At 39.1% G+C, this 20,037-nt stretch overlaps 1 protein-coding gene across 3 annotated transcripts in view; it reads right to left on the reverse strand.

Moving 5' to 3' along the window:
• Klhl32 (kelch like family member 32) overlaps positions 1 to 20,037 on the reverse strand; it is a 200,905-nt gene that overhangs the window by 96,110 nt on the left and 84,758 nt on the right. For all 3 annotated transcript variants that reach the window (XM_027928168.2, XM_071613899.1, XM_027928169.3), the window contains one exon: positions 15,196 to 15,303. In XM_027928168.2, coding sequence (XP_027783969.1) covers positions 15,196 to 15,303 — 108 coding nt within the window. The remainder of the gene's footprint in view (positions 1 to 15,195; positions 15,304 to 20,037) is intronic.

Consider the following 20,037-nt stretch of genomic DNA (forward strand, 5'->3'; position numbering starts at 1 on the left):
TTGCCTTTTTCATCCCGTATGCTAGTAATTTGAGTTCTCTCTCTTCTTCTCTTCGCTAGCATCGCTAAGGGTCTGTCGATTTTGTTTATTTTTTCAAAGAACCAACTTTTAGTTTTCTCAATTTTTTCAATTGTTTCTTTTGTTTTGATTTCATTAATTTCAGCTCTGATTTTCATTATTTCTTGCCTTCTACTTCTTTTGCTGTTGTTTTGCTCTTCTTTTTCAAGGATGTATGAAATCATTTTTTTTTTCTTTTGAGATGTATGAAATCATTTATTTGTTGGTTTTTTCTTTTTTTAAGGAATGAACTCCAAGCAATGAATTTTCCTCTTAGAACTGCTTTCAATGCGTCCCATAGATTCCGATATGTTGTGTCTGTGTTTTCATTTATCTCTAAGAATTTTTTAATTTCCTCCTTGATGTCTTCTATAACCCATTGATCATTCAGTAACCTATTGTTCATTCTCCAAGTGATGTATGCTTTTTCCTTCCTTCTTTTATCGTTGATTTTCAGTTTCATTCCATTATGATCAGATAAGATGCATGGTATTATCTCTACTCCTTTATATTGTCTAAGAGTTGCCCTGTGACATAATATATGATCTATTTTTGAGAAGGATCCATGTGCTGCTGAGAAAAAAGTGTAACTGCTTGATGTTGGGTGGTATACTCTATATATGTCAATTAGGTCTAGGTTATTAATAGTGTTATTGAGTTCTATAGTTTCCTTATTCAACTTTTGTTTGGAAGATCTGTCCAGTGGCGAGAGAGGTGTGTGGAAGTCTCCCATGATTATGGTATGGTGGTCTATTAGACTCTTGAACTTCAGAAGAGTTTGTTTGACAAATATAGCTGCACCATTGTTTGGGGCATAAATATTTATGATTGTTATGTCTTGTTGGTGTATGGTTCCCTTAAGCAGTATGTAGTGTCCCTCTTTATCCCTTTTGATTAACTTTGGCTTGAAATCTATTTTATTTGATATGAGTATGGACACTCCTGCTTGTTTCCGAAGTCCATATGAGTGATATGATTTTTCCCAACCTTTCACCTTCAGCCTATGTATGTCTTTTCCTATCAAATGCGTCTCCTGTAGGCAGCATATTGTTGGGTCTTGTTTTGTGATCCATTCTACTAGCCTGTGTCTCTTAATTGGTGAGTTTAAGCCATTAACATTTAGGGTTATTATTGAGATATGGGTTGTTCTTCCAGCCATATTTGTTTATTTCTGTTACTAAACATGGTTTGTTTTCCTCTTTGATTATTTCCCCCCCCCTTTACTGTCCTACCTCCCACTGTTGGTTTTCATTGTTATTTTCCATTTCCTCTTCCTGTAATGCTTTGGCGAGGATGTTTTGAAGAGATGGTTTTCTAGCTGCGAATTCTTTAACCTTTTGTTTATCGTGGAAGGTTTTAATTTCATCTTCCATCCTGAAGCTTAATTTCGCTGGATACACAATTCTTGGTTGGAACCCATTTTCCTTCAGTGTTTGAAATATGTTATTCCAGGATCTTCTAGCTTTCAGAGTCTGTGTTGAAAGATCAGCTGTTATCCTGATTGGCTTACCCCTAAATGTAATCTGCGTCCTTTCTCTTGTAGCTTTTAAAATTCTCTCCTTATTCTGTATGTTGGGCATCTTCATTATAATGTGTCTAGGTGTGGATCTCTTATGATTTTGCACATTCGGCGTCCTGTAGGCTTCTAGGATTTGGGATTCTGTCTCATTCTTCAAGTCTGGGAAGTTTTCTCGTATTATTTCATTGAATAGACTGCTCATTCCTTTGGTTTGGAGCTCTGTACCTTCCTGTATCCCAATGACTCTTAAGTTTGGTCTCTTAATGTTATCCCATATTTCTTGGATGTTCTGCTCATGATTTCTTAACAGTCTTGCTGAGCTGTCTATGTTCTTTTCCAGTTGAAATACTTTGTCTTCATTGTCTGATGTTCTATCTTCTAAGTGTTCTACTCTGCTGGTAGTATTCTCCATTGAGTTTTTAAGTTGGTTTATTGCTTCCTGCATTTCTAGGATTTCTGTTTGTTTGTTTTTTATAACCTCTATCTCCCTGTATAGTTGATCCTTTGCTTCCTGGGTTTGTTTGCATAATTCATTGTCGAAGTGATCTTTCATTGTCTGATTTTGCTGTTTAATGTCTTCCTTGATACTCCAGATCATCTGAAGCATGTATATCCTGAATTCTTTATCTGACATTCCATCTGCTGCAGCTGTTACCTCTTCTAAAGTTGCGTTGACCTGCATTGCTTGTGGTCCTTTCTTTCCTTGTCTTTTCATACTGCTTGCGTATCTTTCCTGCAGGCGCGGGCGGCGGCTCTGCTCTCTCCTTATTCCAATTGGGGTGTCGTGGCTACCACGCCGGCAGGTCACTGGGCCTGTTCTGGGCGCTGGCGGCGGCTCTGTTCTGCCCCTACTCCAATTGGGGTGACGATTGTACCACGCCGGCAGGCCACCGGGCCTGATCCGCCTGTCGGTTGCAGGTTTTCCTACCCTGCAGGCGCGGGCGGCGGCTCTACTCTGCCCCTACTCCAAATGGGGTGACGTGTCTGTCGTACCGGCAGGCCACTGGGCCTGTCCCGCTGGTCGGTCGCAGATCTGCCCACCTTTCGGGCACGGGTGGCGGCTCTGCTCTGCCCCTACTCCAATTGGGGTGTCGTGACTACCCTGCCTGCAGGACGCTGGGCCTGTTCCTGGCACGGGCGGCGACTCTGCTCTGCCCCTACTCCAATTAGGGTGGTGTGTGTACCACGCTGGCAGGCTCCTGGGCCTGATCCGCCGGTCTGTTGCAGGTCTGCCTACCTTGGAGGCGCGGGCGGCGGATCTGCCCTGCCCCTCCTACCACGCCTGCGGACCCCTGGGCCTGATCTGCAGTTTGGTCACAGGTCTGCTCACCCTGCGGGCACGGGTGGCGGTTCCGCTCCGCCCCCACTCCAATTGGGGTCACGTGACCACCACACCGGCAGGGCCTGACCCGGGCGTGGGAGAAGGATCTGCTCTGCCCCTACTCCAGTTGGGGTGACGTGTGTACCACACTGGCAGGCCACTGGGCCTGACCCGCCAGGCTGTCACAGGTCTGTTTACCTTGCAAGGGCGAACGGCGGCTCTGCCCTGCCCCTCCTACCACGCCCATGTACCACTAGGTCACGGGTCTGCCCACCTTGCGGGTGCGGGTGGCGGCTCTGCTCCGCCCCCTCTCCAATTGGGGTCACGCGGTCACCACGCTGGCGAGCTGCTGGGCCTGCTCCGGGCGCTGGCGGCGGCCCGGCTCCTCCCCTCTGGCTCGACGACAAATTGAGGAGACTCGGGTGTCTGTGCCTCACCCCCCTACCAGGAGACCAACTGTTTATGTCACCGCTGGTATTGATGAAGTTCTCTCCTCCGCCGCTTTCTGATGACATCAAATCTCTGCCATGTTGGTATCCTATGCGAATGGCAGCATTTCGTTCCCCTTGCCGGGCAACCAAAGCAACGGGTGAGTCCTGACCGGCCCTCAGCAGGACCCGGACCGAGAAGCAGTTTCCGCGGGCTCCTAGCCCCGGGCCAGGGAAGTTCCGGGAGCTGGAACTCGGCCGCTCCGTGCTCGGTGTAAGCTCCTATAAGTGTAGGCTCCAAGAAGCAGTCCCCGCGGGCTCAGTTCTGGGAGCCGGAATTCGGCCGCTTAGTGCTTGGTGTATGCTCTGATAGGAGCAGGGTCCAAGAGGCAGCCTCCGCAGGCTCCGCGGCCCTGGGCCAGGGCGGTTCCGGGACGGTTCCGGGAGCCGGAACTCGGCTGCCCCGCGCTCAGTGTTCGCTCCAATAAGATCAGGTTCTAAGAAGCACCCAGGCACTGAACCCTAGCAATCTGTCTGCAAGCCGCAGGCGAATTGCAGCCTGAAATTACCTGTTCTATGGCTGAATGAGCTGCGGTCAGTTGAAAACAGGTATGGTGACGTCAGCTTTCCAACATGGTGGCTGCTGGCCTCCTCTGTGGTCTGACCGGTGTGGAGAACCGAGATGGACCGCTTCCTTCCCCCGTCTCGAACCCAGAATTCAGCCCTGAGTACGGTGCTTGCACGGCTGGCAGAAACTGCAGCGCTGTATCCCTGCGTCGCTATCTCTTCGTTTCCCAGGGTGCGCTGCAGACTCTAGCCGCGGGGCGATTTGCTGAATAAGCAGTGTTACCCTCCGTGCGACAAACCTCTCGCGTTTGAGTCCCCGTAGCCGATCCTCGTGCGATGGAAATCCTTCCTCCAGGTTCTGGAGCACCCCACTATTGCTGGAAATTCCTAACAAGATATCCTTTAGCCGTCCTGACTTGTCATACTCCCACACAGTGAAGCAGCACACGGGGGCAATGCACTCCCCTCGCCGCCATCTTCCCGGGTCCATCAATACGTTCTTAATATCTGGTAAGCCTTTAATGGATAATAGGGGCTCATTAAGTATTTGTTGAATTAATGGATATCAATTTGAGGATAAAAATATAAATGTATGTTGTTTTATCAAGTATACAAAGGAAATAAAATATTTTCCAATTAGCACCATGTTCAATATGTTCAAATTATTCCTTCATTTGAATGTTCTCACCATTATTATTCTCAAATGTGATATCTACTTGCAATATAAATCTGCTAAAAAATTCCGTTTGGCCAATTATGTATCCTGATATTAATCACAAGACCATATGTGTTTGCCATCAAGTTGTTTTCTTCTAAAAAAAATTTCATTTAGAATTATAAAACTCCCATATGCTATCACTTTATACAAATGCTAAGTGCTTCCAGCAGAGGGCTCAAGAATTCCATTTTAAGGAAAAAAGTTTTAAAAGCTCATTGTGCAATAGTAGCTATTGTAAAATTCTTTCAGAAGGCAATTCCATAAAAATATGTTCCTCCTCTTATTCACATAATTCCAAGTCTCTGAATTTACTTAAAAAACATTACAAATGAAAGAAAAAAAATTAATTATAACAAGGCAGCATTATGTGTATCTTCTGCATTTATGAATAAATGAATAAATGTACTTATAGCTTATCTAATTCCAGAAAAGAAATTGAAGTAAATTATAATCACAAATCTTTGTAAAATTACATGAGTATATGGGCAAAGGACAGAAGAAACGACAAACCTATACTGTGTTAGCAAGTGAGGCTTAGAGTGCAATGATTTTTTACTTTTATTCTTACTTAGGTTTGTATAAACATTTGGATGATATTCTTTCATTTTCAAAGATAAAAAAGAGTATTATTTTTCAAAAGTTTGCATGCCCCTTATTTTTAGTGCTAAAACAAGGATGGAAAAGTTCAGAAGTCAAGTGCTATTGTTTATTTATGGAACAAGTTTGGGATTTTCATTGGCAGAATTAACAGGGTGTAGCACAACTTGATCCATGCTTATGAGTAACATTAAGGTGCTTCTGGGACAGCAAAAATTTGCAGACAGATGTCCTAAATCTTCTTACTCACCTTATGTAATTATACTTTGCCTCATTTCAAAAAGGATCTGAAGCATCAATATAAGCAATTAAGTATTAGGAGAATAACTCAGGAAGAAACAATAGAAAACAAAAAGTCATCTGAGGTCAGGAGAAATTATATCCACCCAACCCACACACACATATACACATATGTGTGTGTGGGGGTTGGGTGGATAGAGAGAGAAAAGAATCTCCTTCCTTATAACTATTGTAAGTGGGACATAAAACTAAAAACAAAGTATAACATAATATAAGATTAAATGGTAAAACTAAAAAAGAAAATGCTAGTGTTTCTAGACCCTGAGGTCTATAGAAATGTGCGTGACATTTTTAGTCATCCCAGGAGGGTAGACAATAATGGTATTTATTGAACAGTAGCCAGGTTTTCCAGATGCCAGGCAACACACAGGGCAGTCACCAACCACAAAAAAATTGTACTATAGCTTGCACCCTTGAATGCCCTGCTGCACATGCATATAAGTGAAATTTTCTTTATAAAGATTAAAGCCCAAATTCCAACTTTGTTTTAGATATAAATCACTTTGTGTTGTTCTGTGTCAAGATAAATTGACTTTTACAACAATGCTACCACTATTAAAATCAAGAAAAGACTCTTGCTTTTTTTGTTAGGAATTTTATTAAGAGGGGGTTCAGTATTTGAGAAATGTTACTTAGGCTTCACCCGTGGGGCATCTGAGTTGCCAGCATAACATTTACTTATCAGTCAGCATCTGTCCCCATCATGGTGATTCTACCTACAGGCATAGACAGAGGATTATCACTTTTTTTGGGAGAGCAGTGTGCCAGTGTGTATATACCTACATAGGTAGTATCTTAAATATATATTTATTTCCTTGTGTTTGTTCCTTACATGTTTTCACAGCATTCTATTGGTGTTTAGAGTAATTTGAGTAGGAAAGGAATATTATCCAAGAATTTCATTTCAGGATAGTAAAAATGGCCTTTTCATATAAAGTCTAATAGATAAGATCAAGAACCACCAAGCCAGATGGAGTGACTACATATCTCCTGTGTATAATTATGTGTATAATTTTTCCTAAATGAACTTTTGGCAAAAGCATCCTGCAAACAGGATGAGGCTAGAGTACAATTACTCTCTTTTCCCTACCAAAGGAAAAAGTTCACGTACTTTAAAAATCCATCAATAAGTTGACATCTTCTTATGAAAATTAAAGAACTAACCAAGAGTCTCCACTAAATAAATGGTTAGCCTTCCTTCACTCAGGTGATTTGAGGAAGCAACTAAAGGAAGGGTGAACATTTTCTTAGGAAATGACTCTGAGTACAACCAACACTAAGAAATTTCAATGATCAAAACAGAACACAAGGCTGGGCATGGTGGCACATGCCTGTAATCCCAGCAGCTCAGGAGGCTGAGGATGGAGGATTTTGAGTTCAAAGTCAGCCTCAGCAATTTAGCAAGGTGCTAAGCAACTCAATGAGACCCTGTCTCTAATAAAATATAAAATAGGGATAGGGATGCGGCTCAGTGGTCGAGTGCTCCTGAATTCAATCCCCGGTACCCGCCCCCTACCCCTCCAAAAAAGAACACAATTGTAAAGATTTTTGTTTAGAAATATTTAAAAATGGAGTCATGCTCACTTGCTATGGCAAAGGAAAAAAACTCAGATATACACTATGAATTACAAAACGGGTGGTGATGGAATTTTCTGAACATTCAAGAGAAACAACTGTACGGAGAAGTGCAAAATCCACCCCTCAATTAAGTAGGTAGGTTGACCTACTGTTTTGAGTTTCTAGGTACCAGCCACTTCTACTTTGGAGGATGTCAGTCAGAGAAGGACTGATTATTGTCCCACTTATGACAATAAAATCATTATCAGGGGCAAAAAAGCAACACTTCTCTTTTGATTCCCTCTGCTAGTAAGGTAATGGGGATGGGTGGTACAGAGGGTTAGGAGGACAGTGGAGGAAAGAAGGGCAACAAATCCAGCTCATTCAAATAGAGTTTTACAGACTGAAGATTGGCTTAAAAACACAGAGGGACCACAATTATCCTGTCACAGTATTTGGAGACTCTTGTGGTGTTATCAGCACACGTTCTCTGTACATAAGAGCTCAGCACCTTGGCCCTTGGGTTCCTTAATTCAGAATTGGTGCTGAAAAATATATAAATGGTGCAAGCATGTTGTTCAAACATATTTTGTTTTCATTAGGCAACTGAGTTTAATAATATCCTGAAAAACAATGCCTGAAATGTATTATTCAACTAATTTTTGATATTTAACTGATGGCACCTTCAAACCCCACCCGTCCTGTTTTCTTGCTTGTTCCACAACTGGGCAAAAATCTAAGAAAGCTCAAGAGCTCCTTTCCAGCCACCAGAGCCTGCAGAGAGAATCTTGTCTCAGTCCCACCTCTAATAAAAGCCAAAACCACTCACCCCACCTTTCCTTCCTCTCTCAAGCCACCCTGCTCTCTGCAGAAAGCCTCATGGCATAATGGCCTTTTTCATCCCCTGTTGGAATGTGTGTGGCATTATCAATCTCAACACTGAATCAAATTTGGAGGCTGGGGGTGGGGAATCCTCTTTCTACAGAGTGACTGTAAGACAATGAAAAAATACCAAATTGCAAATTATTAGAGAAAAACAAAAATATATTTTCTAAAAAAAAAATCAACATATCAGCTTTATTACTGGACAAGAGTGTGATCTCAGAAATGTGGCTGCAGTGACACTTGCTCACTCAGAGACTTTTTAGACATTAATTTGCTGAAAAAATGGCCTTACAATCTTCATGTATAAACTATGCTCTAAGTACAGTCTGACCAGACAGCACACACTGATTTAATAAGGGAGAAGACTGGCGTGAAACAGAGACCATCAGTTAGAGCTGACCCTGCTCTACAGGGAAGAACCCCTCCTGCAGGACTTCACTCTGTCTGAAACAGCTATTCTCTTTTAGTAAAGAGCAGATGGGAGCAGTCCCAGCAAAGTCGCTGTTATTCTTAGCTGAGGAAAGTCTGCTGCTAGAGGTCGGCTTCTAAAAAGCTCATTTTTTTTCATGATAAATGGTTAGGTCTCCAACCTAACTTTTGAAACACCAAACCATGTCGAGGATGATTATTTTACTTGACATCTTGAGAAGCCATAAAAATTCCACTTGGAATAAGCCACAGGCACAGTTCTTGTTTGTTAAGTGGGTCAACATGTTCCGAGAAACCAAGACCTGGAACACGTGTTGACTTCACCTTAAATTGAAAAGCAGATTAATCTGCTTGTTTGCTTCAACAATGCATGCATAAAAGAGAAAAATTTTCCTAAATGCAAATAACATAGAGTTTTAGAAGATTCTAGAAAGCAAAAAAGTCACTGATGGAATTTGAGTTACCCACTTTGACCTTCTGTGTCTAAGTCCAGTTATGGATTTTGGCAAAGCTCTAACTAAGGAGAGGAGAATAAGACTGCTTTATGCAAAATTTAAAAAATATTCTTCCTTAGATGTGGATTTCAGATTGTGCCCTTCATTGTCTGCTACACAGTGAAGGTGGTTTGGGGGCCTTCTATTCACCAGGTTTCTGTAGATACTGCTGGGTAAAGAGAGGATTCTAAGTTAAAATATTTAAACCACTGAATTGTCTTAACACTGCTCCCAAGAGAAGCATTTTAGAAAAAAATTCTCCTACATTTGTTCCATGAACTACCATTTAGTTCAACCAGGTTATGTTTATAGTAAATACGATGGAGACTTTTTCCATATAAAGTGACAAATCTACCCCTAAAGGGATGGTCCATGTGAAAGCAGTTCCAATTAAGATTCCTGTCACTCTCTTGCCTTGCCTGATGTTCAGGTCTCCAGAGGAAAGTACTCTGTTGTGGAGAATACATTTTCAATCAAAATGTTATGCTATAGTGCATAACTTATCGGGGATATGTATTCCTGTGAACCTATGAGGGAGTCAAAAAATCAGAAGGAAAAACTTCAGTGTATAATAGCATGGAAATTAGGGGGGAAATTCCTTTAGTTTTCAATTCCTATCTGTGTGAATAGTTTGACATGATTGTAACTATAGCTACAAAGAATTTTTTTTCACCCAACAGTGTGATACTAGCTTTCCAAAAGGTTTTAAAATATGAATAGTAATGGTTACATAATATTTCCTTGTGAAGATTGTGCCAGAGCATTCTCTGGGACAGAGAAGGGTAGTTAGGATGGGCACTCCCAAAGAGCTGGGTTCTACCAAGATGCTGAGAATTCAAGGGCTGGAGTTCTCGGCTGATGAAGAGAAAAGCAAGGGAATATGAATACCAAAGGACTTGTCTTCATCAGATGCCAACATAGCTGGTTCATGGCTGATAAAGTTAGTAGCATTTCAAAGTGGGAAATTTTGAAGGAGACAACAAACATCACTACCATTTGATGAACAGTTTATCTTCTTCCTAGGTTTCTGGAATCTCTCCATCAGGCTACAAGGGATGGAACAGGAGGAGGATAATTCTCTGGAAAGTAAAAGGAGGCTAGCTAGGTTTAAACTCTTGTTCTACTATATGTACAGATTTTTTAAAAAATGCTTGGCATAGGGTCTATCTTCTTTAACAGCTTCGTAACCAGAGGGCTAAACAATAAACTTCACTGTGGTTCATCTTATTTGCTTCCATTTTGGTACTAAGTTAACTCAAATTCCTAGAGGCTTATTCTGAGACCTTTGGGGCTGGAAGTCCTTCCAAATTCCAAGTAGGGCTCTTTGCTTAATAAAAATGATTCCATATAATCTGTTCCTCACTATCTGGTTGGGTTTTTCTTAATCAATACTTATTGGCTCCTGGGTGGCTAATCTCTTGTCTAGTTTGGAATGAGATTCCTCATCCCAGCTAACATCTCCATCAGAATTCGTCTGCTTGTCTTCCTCATGTTTCTTCTACTCAAGACTCTTTAATATAAATGCATTCTTCACCAGTGTTGAAAAGTAAGAAGAATAAGGGAGGCCAGGGTAACAGAATGAGTCCTCTTGTCCACCAGGGTAAGTGGGAGTTTATATTTTCTTAGATTCATTTTTTTCTCCCTAAAGCAGATCTGCCTAGTGACACGTCGCTTCATTTGCTTCTGATCTTGTTCCTAAAACAGGGCAGTGGAACAGATAGAGCCTGGCCCTTTTGCCCTCCATGACTGATTCTACTATAATCATGGCAATTGTGCATGGCTTTGCAAGGATACTCACAAAGGCTGCAATGAATCCTGAGCTCTGCTTAAGTAATGCTATGAGCAAGTGTACCCAGAGGACTGGCACATCTCTAATAAGTGCAAAGCACTGTATGTTTGTGCAACCCCATGTTTGCCCATTAATAGGTAATGTGCATGCACTTTCAGAGGAAAAAGTTCACCTTTTCTTTAAAATTTCTTGGAAGAAATCTGTAGGGCAATTTTAAGAAGGCTATACTTTAGAGCTGTGTGTAGGAGGAACACGCACACATCATTACATTTAGCAGTATTCATTCATCACTCCTACTCTGTATTTCCAACTCTTCTCCAAGACAGCAATGATTTTCAGTCACTTAAAATACTTACATTTTATACTATGCTTACTATAACTGACTAACATGTAATCAACTCTCAGGAAAAATATCTAAAGGTAGATAAATTCAATGTTAACCCTGCATTTTTACAAATCTATATATGTATCATGGCTAAAGACCATTTATAAGCAAATGTCCACAATGGTAAATAACAATTATGCAATTGAAGAACTGTGCTTTCATTCATGCTTCTGTATTTCAAATTCTTTGCTTAATGTTAATTTCAGTTCCATAGTAAGAGAAAGCAGCTGTTCACATCTCCCCAGTATACTACAATACCATTGTTTTGCTATCATCTATGTCTCACTCTCAGAGGGAAAATGGATTTACTATAAAGTCATGTTGATGCATGAGAAGCCAAACTTCCTTGGATGTTGTTTAGGAAAGACTTATCATTTTCCATTCTGCAGCACAGTGATCACACAGAGGACACAGCACAACTCCAAGTCCTCATGGACCAAGGGTTGGAAAGCATAGCTTCCAGGTAGAAGAAACTATCAAAATGGTCACTCTCTAAAATCTCCAAATACTTCTGTGCCTCCTTCAACAAAGCAAAGCAAACATGACTCAATTTTTCCTTAATGACATTGGACACTTAAAAGAGACAACAGATTTGAAATTAGGAAGACTGAGTTTTACTAACTGGATGAAAATGCACAGGGAATGCCTTTGATTTATGGGTGAGCAGCACAATTCACAATAGCTAGACTGTGGAACCAACCTAGATGCCCTTCAATAGATGAGTGGATAAAAAAATGTGGCATTTATACACAATGGAATATTACTCAGTACTAAAAAAATAACAAAATCATGGCATTTGCAGGAAAATGGATGGTATTAGAGCAGATTATGCTAAGTGAAGTTAGCCAATCCCTAAAAAGCAAATGCCGAATGTCTTCTTTGATATAAGGGGGGCGACTCAAAACAGAGTAGGGAGGAAGAGCATGAGAAGAAGATTACCACTAAACAGGGACCAGAGTTGGGGGGAATGGGAGGGAGAAGGGGAATTGCACGGAAGATGGAAGGAGACCCTCATTGTTATACAAAATTACATATATGATGGTGTGAGGGGGAAGAGAAAAAAGAGAGAGAAATGTGTCACAGTAGATTGGGTAGAGAGAGGTGATGGGAAGGGAGGGGAGGGGAGGGGAGGGACGGTTAGGAAGGGCAGCAGAATACAACAGACATTAGTATTGTTGTATGTATAAACATGGCTGTATAACCAATGTTATCCTGCAATCTGTACACGTGGAAAAATAAGAATTCATACCCCATTTTAATCAAATGTATGATATGTCAAGATCATTGTATTGTCTTGAGCAACTAATAAAAAAATGGGTTAAAAAATACACAGGGAGAATGATCTTAATCAATTCACTGTACCTCCCTAGGTGTCGGGAGTGGTGAATGGATTATGGTCCTTGAACTGCCTGGAGATAGAGGTGATACCTCTCTTGAGAATTTCTCAGTGCAAAGGCACTGATTGAAGATTGCCCAGTTGCTATGGTTACACTCTGTTCAAAAGGGGGTTCTGTGCCAGACACAGAATTTATCAGTTCTTAACCTCAGGTTCAAATGTCCTGCCGGGGAGTAGAGTTATGTGAATAGCTGATAATTATATCTGGGTTGCAAACAAGTTTATCCTTCACTCTGAGGGCTTTGAAGAAACTTTCTCACAATAAATCCTTTTGATGTTTAAACCTATATAATAAATGTGCCGAGCTTGCTCATGGTCAGTCTTCCTTCATCACAGGTAGCTGAACCACCAAGTCCCAGCCTTTTTTCTATTTGTGTGTTTCTTTTCTCCATCTCCTCATCCATGGCTCCAGTTATTCCTGAATAACTGTCATGAACCTGAGCTTTTTTTGTCTTTCAAATGGGATCATCACATTCCTCAGGACTGTTTCAAAAATTAAGCTGAGTAGCACCCACAAAGTGCATTGTGCTCTGGCTGTTTCAGAAAGTGTCCCATGAGATGTCAGCCCTCCTCCTGCCCTGTCTGGACACAAGCTGAATAGCTGGGTACTGTGGTGTGCTGTAGGCTTGGCACCACTCAGTGAATATACTCAGAAATGGGACTCTGGTCTCTGGAAAGAATAAAGGCACCTTTGGTTTTGGCACTAGGTCTTGCTTTTCTTTTTTTTTTCTCCTAAAGGCACAATACTTGTCACCCATGTATTTTCTTCCTATTTGGCTTTCCATTCCATTCAAAGTGAAATTTGAGTGTATAAGGCAAAAGACTTCTGGGGAATGGGATATGGCTGCCCTTCAAACTTCTCTCCTTTTCCTAAATAAATTTCTTGCCCTTTAGAAAATCGGTTCCCTTTCTGCTATCTTCAGTTCACATTTATGGCACAGGCTCTGTATGTGTATACACATATAAGTACATATACACATATGCTTTCCTTTCTGAAGGAAACCACAAAGCAATCAAGGCAAACAATAAGGCAGTAAATCTATCTGCATGTGTATTTTAACATAACCATACTCACCTCCACAATCATGACACAGAGTAACTTCACCTTCCAAAAGTTCACTCATGCCACCCTTCATAGTTAAACTCCACTCTAATCCCTACCCCTCTTCTCTGACTAGTATGCTTTATTTCCCACATTTTTTGTGCACTTATACTTACTAATAATTTAAACTTACTTTACAATCTATAATCTCTAAGCTTAAACCATTTAGTTGTTAATGCAGCTAAGCAAGGAAGCTACTTAGTTGAATGGTTTTATCAAAAACCAATATTTCTATTTCATTTTCACTGCCTACCAGGGGAGTATGAGCTATGAGTCATTAAGCTTAGTTGAGACACAGGCAGACGCAGGTCTAACCGCAATTCAGGTGTTAAAAAAGAAATATACACAATAAATGATGTAAGACCTGACATATTTCTTTATATCTGTAAACCAAAAAGCATAAATACATTATTTACTCACCACTAGAAAAATGTCTGGCAACTCTATGAAAAATGACTGCCTTCCTTAATTTCTTAAAGCATGATTTTGGCTGGCTGACTCTGAATTAGTGATCTATCCCCCTTCTCTTCCTCTTTGTATATCCTACTTGATACTTGATTTCTTTTTTACCTTCTATTATTTTTATTCCACATGCCACAGTTGCTTAAATTTTTCTATAACACGTATCTTGAGTTTTATGAACTCCAGAAAGGCATCTGGACAGTATCATACATATTAATAAGTCTCTTTAGAAAATTCAGAGGAAAGGTGAACTCTCACACATATTAAGACCCAAATAGCAACTTCTCTCTGAAATTTTTCTGATGTCCCAAGTGACCATGTACTCCTTCCCCCCACTGTGTTTTGCGTTCTGCTTCTCCCATAACTCCCAACTCAGGGAGGAGGTACAATTATGTATATGCCTGTCTATCCCCTCCAGGATATGAGCCTGTCAAAAGAAGAGGTCCCTTTTTTAGCACTAGAAGACATTGAATCCAAGTTGGATGAAAAGAAAGTAAACCATAACAGTTTATAAAGTAAGATAAGCATGGAACCTGTACCTGGATTGATTTATTTAACTAGTCCTGAAGTGTAAATGGATGTCCCTGCAATCCTCTGGAGATCCCTGAAAATCCTATAACTATTTTAGTGATGAACAAATTAGGATTTGTAACTATCATGTTCTAACCAAAATGCCTTAGACCTTGACTCTGAGAGTAGAGGAGGGGATACCAAGATGCTGGACACAGCATCTGAGACTTTAAAATAGTTTTGTTTTGTTTTTTCTTTTGCAGTGCTGGGGATCAAACACAGGGCCTGGTGCATGGCAGGCTAACATTCTACCACTGACCCCAGCACTATTTTCTTCTTGTTAAGACAATACAGACACGATTAAGTCACTGAGATTGAATGCTAATCCACACTATAAAGCATATTCTTTTCTTTATGATAGTCCTTTAGGATAGTTTAAAAATTATTAACAGTGAGCATGGAGTAAAGTTAAAATATATTTTCCTTGTTTCGTATTAAAACTCAAATTACTCTACTTACCTTTCCATCACTTCAATTATAAAATTAAGCAGATAATGAGACATTTTAATATCAAAATGTGTAACAAGAAATATAACTAAATCTCATACCTCCAGGATAATCTCCTCTGGTTAGGTGGAGTTAAAATGTAAAGCCTCTTGGGTCACATTTGGTGCCATACCTGTCCTGTGTATGCAAACTCCAGAGCCTGTTTCAAACCAAGGCTGGTCACACCGTGTAAATTCACCTCGTCAGCTCCACTTTCCACCATGCAAAGACTGAACATTGCCTGAGGTGAGAAAGAAAGAGAGAACAATTCTGGTACATAAAAAGCAAGGAGACAAGACAATGTCTTCAAGAAACTAGAAAAATGTTTTGCAAGTTAAAGATAGGTTCTGATTTCAGACTGATTTCTATACAGCTTTATTCATACAAGCTACTGCAAATCATTATGATATCTAAGAGTTACGGTAACAACACACATGGTACTGCATTCCTCACATGCACCCTCTCATCAGAGGTGACTCTATTTAAGTTCACTGAACTCATTCTCTCCACCCTAGGATCTGCAGCTACCAACCAATGTGCAGTAATCCTGAACATTCAGGCCAACTGGACATGAAAAGTCACACTTTCATCTCCTGTCTTTTGCATTTATGATCTGACAATCCCACTTATGGTATATATCATATGTATCATTTAGCCTTATCCATTTTTTCTCTTTTTGCAGTTTCAGTTACCAAGGATTAACCATATTGGATAATATTAAATGGAAAATTCCATAAATAAATAATTCATATGTTTAAATTTTTGTGCCATTCTGAATAGCATAACAAAATCTTGTACCATTCTACTCTATCCCACACAGGACACAAATCATTCCTTTGTCCAGTATCTACATGCTACATATACTATGCATGCATTAGTCTCTTAGGAACCATTTCAGTTATTAGATTGACTGGCAGGGTATTACAGTACTTGTGTTCAAGCAGCCCTTCTGTATTAACCTACCACTATATCACAATGCCTATGACACTCACTTTACTCTATCTCACTCCATAGGCATTTTGTCATCTTACATCATCACAAATGATCAGTGCACAGTAAGATATGCTGAGAGAGAGAACACATTCACATTACTTTTATTATGATATATTGCTATATTTGTTCTATTTTATTATTATTTATTGTTTTTTATTTTTTATTGTGCCTAATTTATAAATTAAACTTTATCATCGTTATATATAAACAGTAAAAAATAGAGTACATGTAGAATTTGGTACTACCTGTGGACTCGGGTATCTAGTCTTGGAATATATTACCCATAGATCAGATGGAACTAATTTATACACAAATGAAATGAAATCAGTATCCTAAACACATATCTGTATACCCAAGTCCATTGCAGCATTATTCATAATAGCTAAGGTGTGGAAACAACCTAAGTATTCATCAGACAAGTGATTAAAGAGAATGTGGATAAAGAGAATACATACATGCTCATATGCACATAAAGAGAAATCCTTAAAAAAGAAGGAAATCACGCCATTTGCAACAACATGGATGAACCTCGAGGATATTATATTAGGTAAAATAAGCCAGACACAGAAAGACAAGTACACATATATGGAATCTATAATAGTCAAACTCAGGTGCAGAGGGCAGAATAGGGCTTACCATAGGCTAGGAGGAAGAGGAAATGGGGAATGTCACTCAAAAGGAGTAAAGTGCCTGTTAATGCAAGATAAATAAGTTCTGGAGACCTAATGTACAGCAATGTCTCTATAGTTAACAATACTGTACTATATACTTAAAATTTGCTAAAAGTATACATTTTTCCACTACAAAAGAGAAGGAGAGAGGGAGAAAGAAAATTGTAATTATATGAGGTGATGATTATGTTATTTAGCTTAATGTGATTATTTCACAATGTATACATATATGAAAACCCCGAGTTGCAAACTTGAGATATACGTGATATATATACATAAACACACACACACACAATTTTTATTTGTTGATTATATGTGAATAAAGCTGAAAAAAATCTTGGATTTGAAGTCACAGAATCCTCAATTTGTGGTGGGTACAATAGCAGTATAGTGCCTGATATGTCAAGTTCTTAGTTAATATATGTGTTTAGTAACATTGAAATGAAATGAAGTTTCTTTTATGTATTCCCTAGTTTAAGAATTGATGCATTAGGAAAATATTAGAAATCAAGTGTGGTTATAAGTAAAAAATGCTAATAAGAAATTGTCTTTAGAGTTTAAGAGATTCTGCTTTTGCATTTCTAGAAGAAATTCCAAAATGAACAAGCACAGATCACAACTTAAGAAAAATCTTCCGAATTGTTTAATTCTGAATTTGCTTCTAGACTTTTTATAACCATTTCAAAGGAAATTTCAGTCATTTTCAATGTCTGCTTTTTATTATATGGGTGGCTAAGTTTTCAGTATTCACCACACTAATTTACTTTTTTTCAGATCTTCAAATTTGTAATTGCACTGGATGCAGAGGCCAGCTGCTCTCCATCCATCCATATGCAGAGCTGGACAGAAATGGCTCAGACTGCCCAAGAATTACCAGAGTTAATGAAATGGAAAAAATCCCTGAGATCAAAGGTTAAAAAATGGAACAGATTACCAAGTGAGTTTTTAGGATTTCCTAGTATCTTTCAAAAGTAATCAGAGCAATACTGGCATAGAATATTGATCTTCAGAGGCTTGTGATATTGATGTAACCAGAGAAATACCGGCAAAGATTACTGATGATCAGAGGTATGTGAACTATGGAACTTGAAGCCTGGATTAGTAGAGTTGAACAGAAGACTCAATTCCTTAAATAAGGTACAAGTATATTTGCACATGTTTATATAAGCAAGTGGGTAATTGTGTTCTATCAATATAATCAAACAATTTTTTCTATAATTGTTGTATTATAGGGTATGATTGTGGGCAGGCAAAGAGACTATTATTTTATCCTATTTACATAAATTATTATTTGGATCATTGCAATGAACATACATTATTTGTGTATTTCAAAACAACTGCCTTTTAAAAACTTTTTTCATTTTTAATATTCAGAACTATGTAAGAAGACACATCTGATTCAGATCCTGGTTTTAAAGTCTATTTGTCACTGTGGACAATTTACCTTGAACACGTGACCTCTGGCTGATTTGTTAATTTCTCTGAACCTTGGCTCTCTTATTTGTGAAATGGGGAGAATTACTAACTTCACAAGTTTGTCTTAAGGTTTAGATACATGTCTCCTTTGATCTATTTAAAATTAGAGCTGAGAAACAACACCCTCCATCCAAACACAACCCAAATCCATGTCTTTCAGATATTTTCCCAATGACAGTCCCACTCAAAACCCCTATCCATCGCTGCAGGAATTTACTTTTGCTGCATACTTCCTTTTGATGCATACTCAGCCCAACCCTCACCTTTTATGATTGTTATGACCACATTTGAACAAACTATTTACCTTCTTTATCACACACATGCAGAAGTAACCCAGTCTATCCAGTGGTATTAGACATTTATTTTTTGTCACTGTGACCATACCCTTAACCTTATGAAATTACTCTATCCCAAAAAATTGTCACCACCATTTCTATAAAAATAGAACTTCCATTTTAATATCACATTAGAAATTTAGTACTACAAATTTAAAGCTTATAATTTTTAAAAATTAGATAATTAGTTCATTTAGGGATAAAATATATAATTATTAAATCAAGGTCAAAGTCTTGGGTTGAATACATGTACAAGGCACCTCAATTAGGAACACTTCGTTGGATAAAGAAGAACCTGGCCATTTGGCACAGTGAAACACCAAGTTGCCTAGGCTACCCAGGCTTGAGAAACAATGTCTAGAGGACTACTAGCGCCCACAGGGGAGGACAAGGACAAAGCCTCCTTTGATAGCAAAAGCAGCAATAACACCAATAGTGCTATATTTAAGCATCAAATTTCTTGAAAAGGTAAACTAATAGTTCCATGAAGGCAAATACTACATCTTATTTCCTTGCTGTTGTGTTCCAAACCTTAGCATCACATGCATGCAATAAATACAGGTGAGAGTGAATGAGCAAGCTAACATCCTCTTCAAAAACTCATCTACAGATGATGGCCTGCTGTTCTACAGTGTCATAAACACAAATAATTAGTTCTATATAGAAAAGCATTTCTGCATGTAGCATATTTTAGATGTTGGAATATAAAAACCATAGTTAAATAGAGGATCTACCATAAGAAAATACTTCAGAAACAAGTGAGTTTAAGGCTCAGCCATTTAGGAAATGAAAAAAGAGGAGAAGAAGAAGAAGAAGAAGAACATATGGCCATGTCTTCTATCAAGCCACAACATTCTGCCAAAGCCTAGGATAAGGTTCTGCTTAGAAAAATGAAAGCTTAGCACAGACTCCTCTGGGTTCACACTGTTTTGTCTTTGGGGGAACCTTGGCCAGGCTGAGATTTACAGTCATCACAGCTTACTCTTGGCTGATAATGTGCTGCCACCACCACAAATCTTTCTCATTGAAAACCCAATTTGTGAGAATACAATCCACTTTAAATGCTGACCAGAGATTTATGATGTTATTTCTCCTTTATTTCACAAAGAAATGACATAAAAGGATTCCTAAAATCACAGAACATGAATTAAGTTTTCTTGGGTTATGCTAGTTGTCAGGTAGACACAAAATGATCTAAAACCCCATTTAAGTTGGTACATTAGGCCACAAAATTGACCAGTTGAGATTCTATTACCTCGTCAATGATAAGTAAAATGGCAGCTGAAAGATATTTTAGGTACTCAAAGTTGCTGAAATGTTTTTTTACCTGGTAAGTTATATATAGCTTTGGTGTTAACACTATGTAGGCAAGATGTTCTGTGAATTCCATTTTATCAGGAATACAAATAAAATTACAGATAAATTACCTGGATTGTTTTGGGAGCATATTCCATTCTTATTGATTGATTGATTGATTGATTGATGCTGGGGATAACCCAG

The sequence above is a fragment of the Marmota flaviventris genome, chromosome 6 (assembly GCF_047511675.1).
Source record: "Marmota flaviventris isolate mMarFla1 chromosome 6, mMarFla1.hap1, whole genome shotgun sequence".
Taxonomy (NCBI): domain Eukaryota; kingdom Metazoa; phylum Chordata; class Mammalia; order Rodentia; family Sciuridae; genus Marmota; species Marmota flaviventris.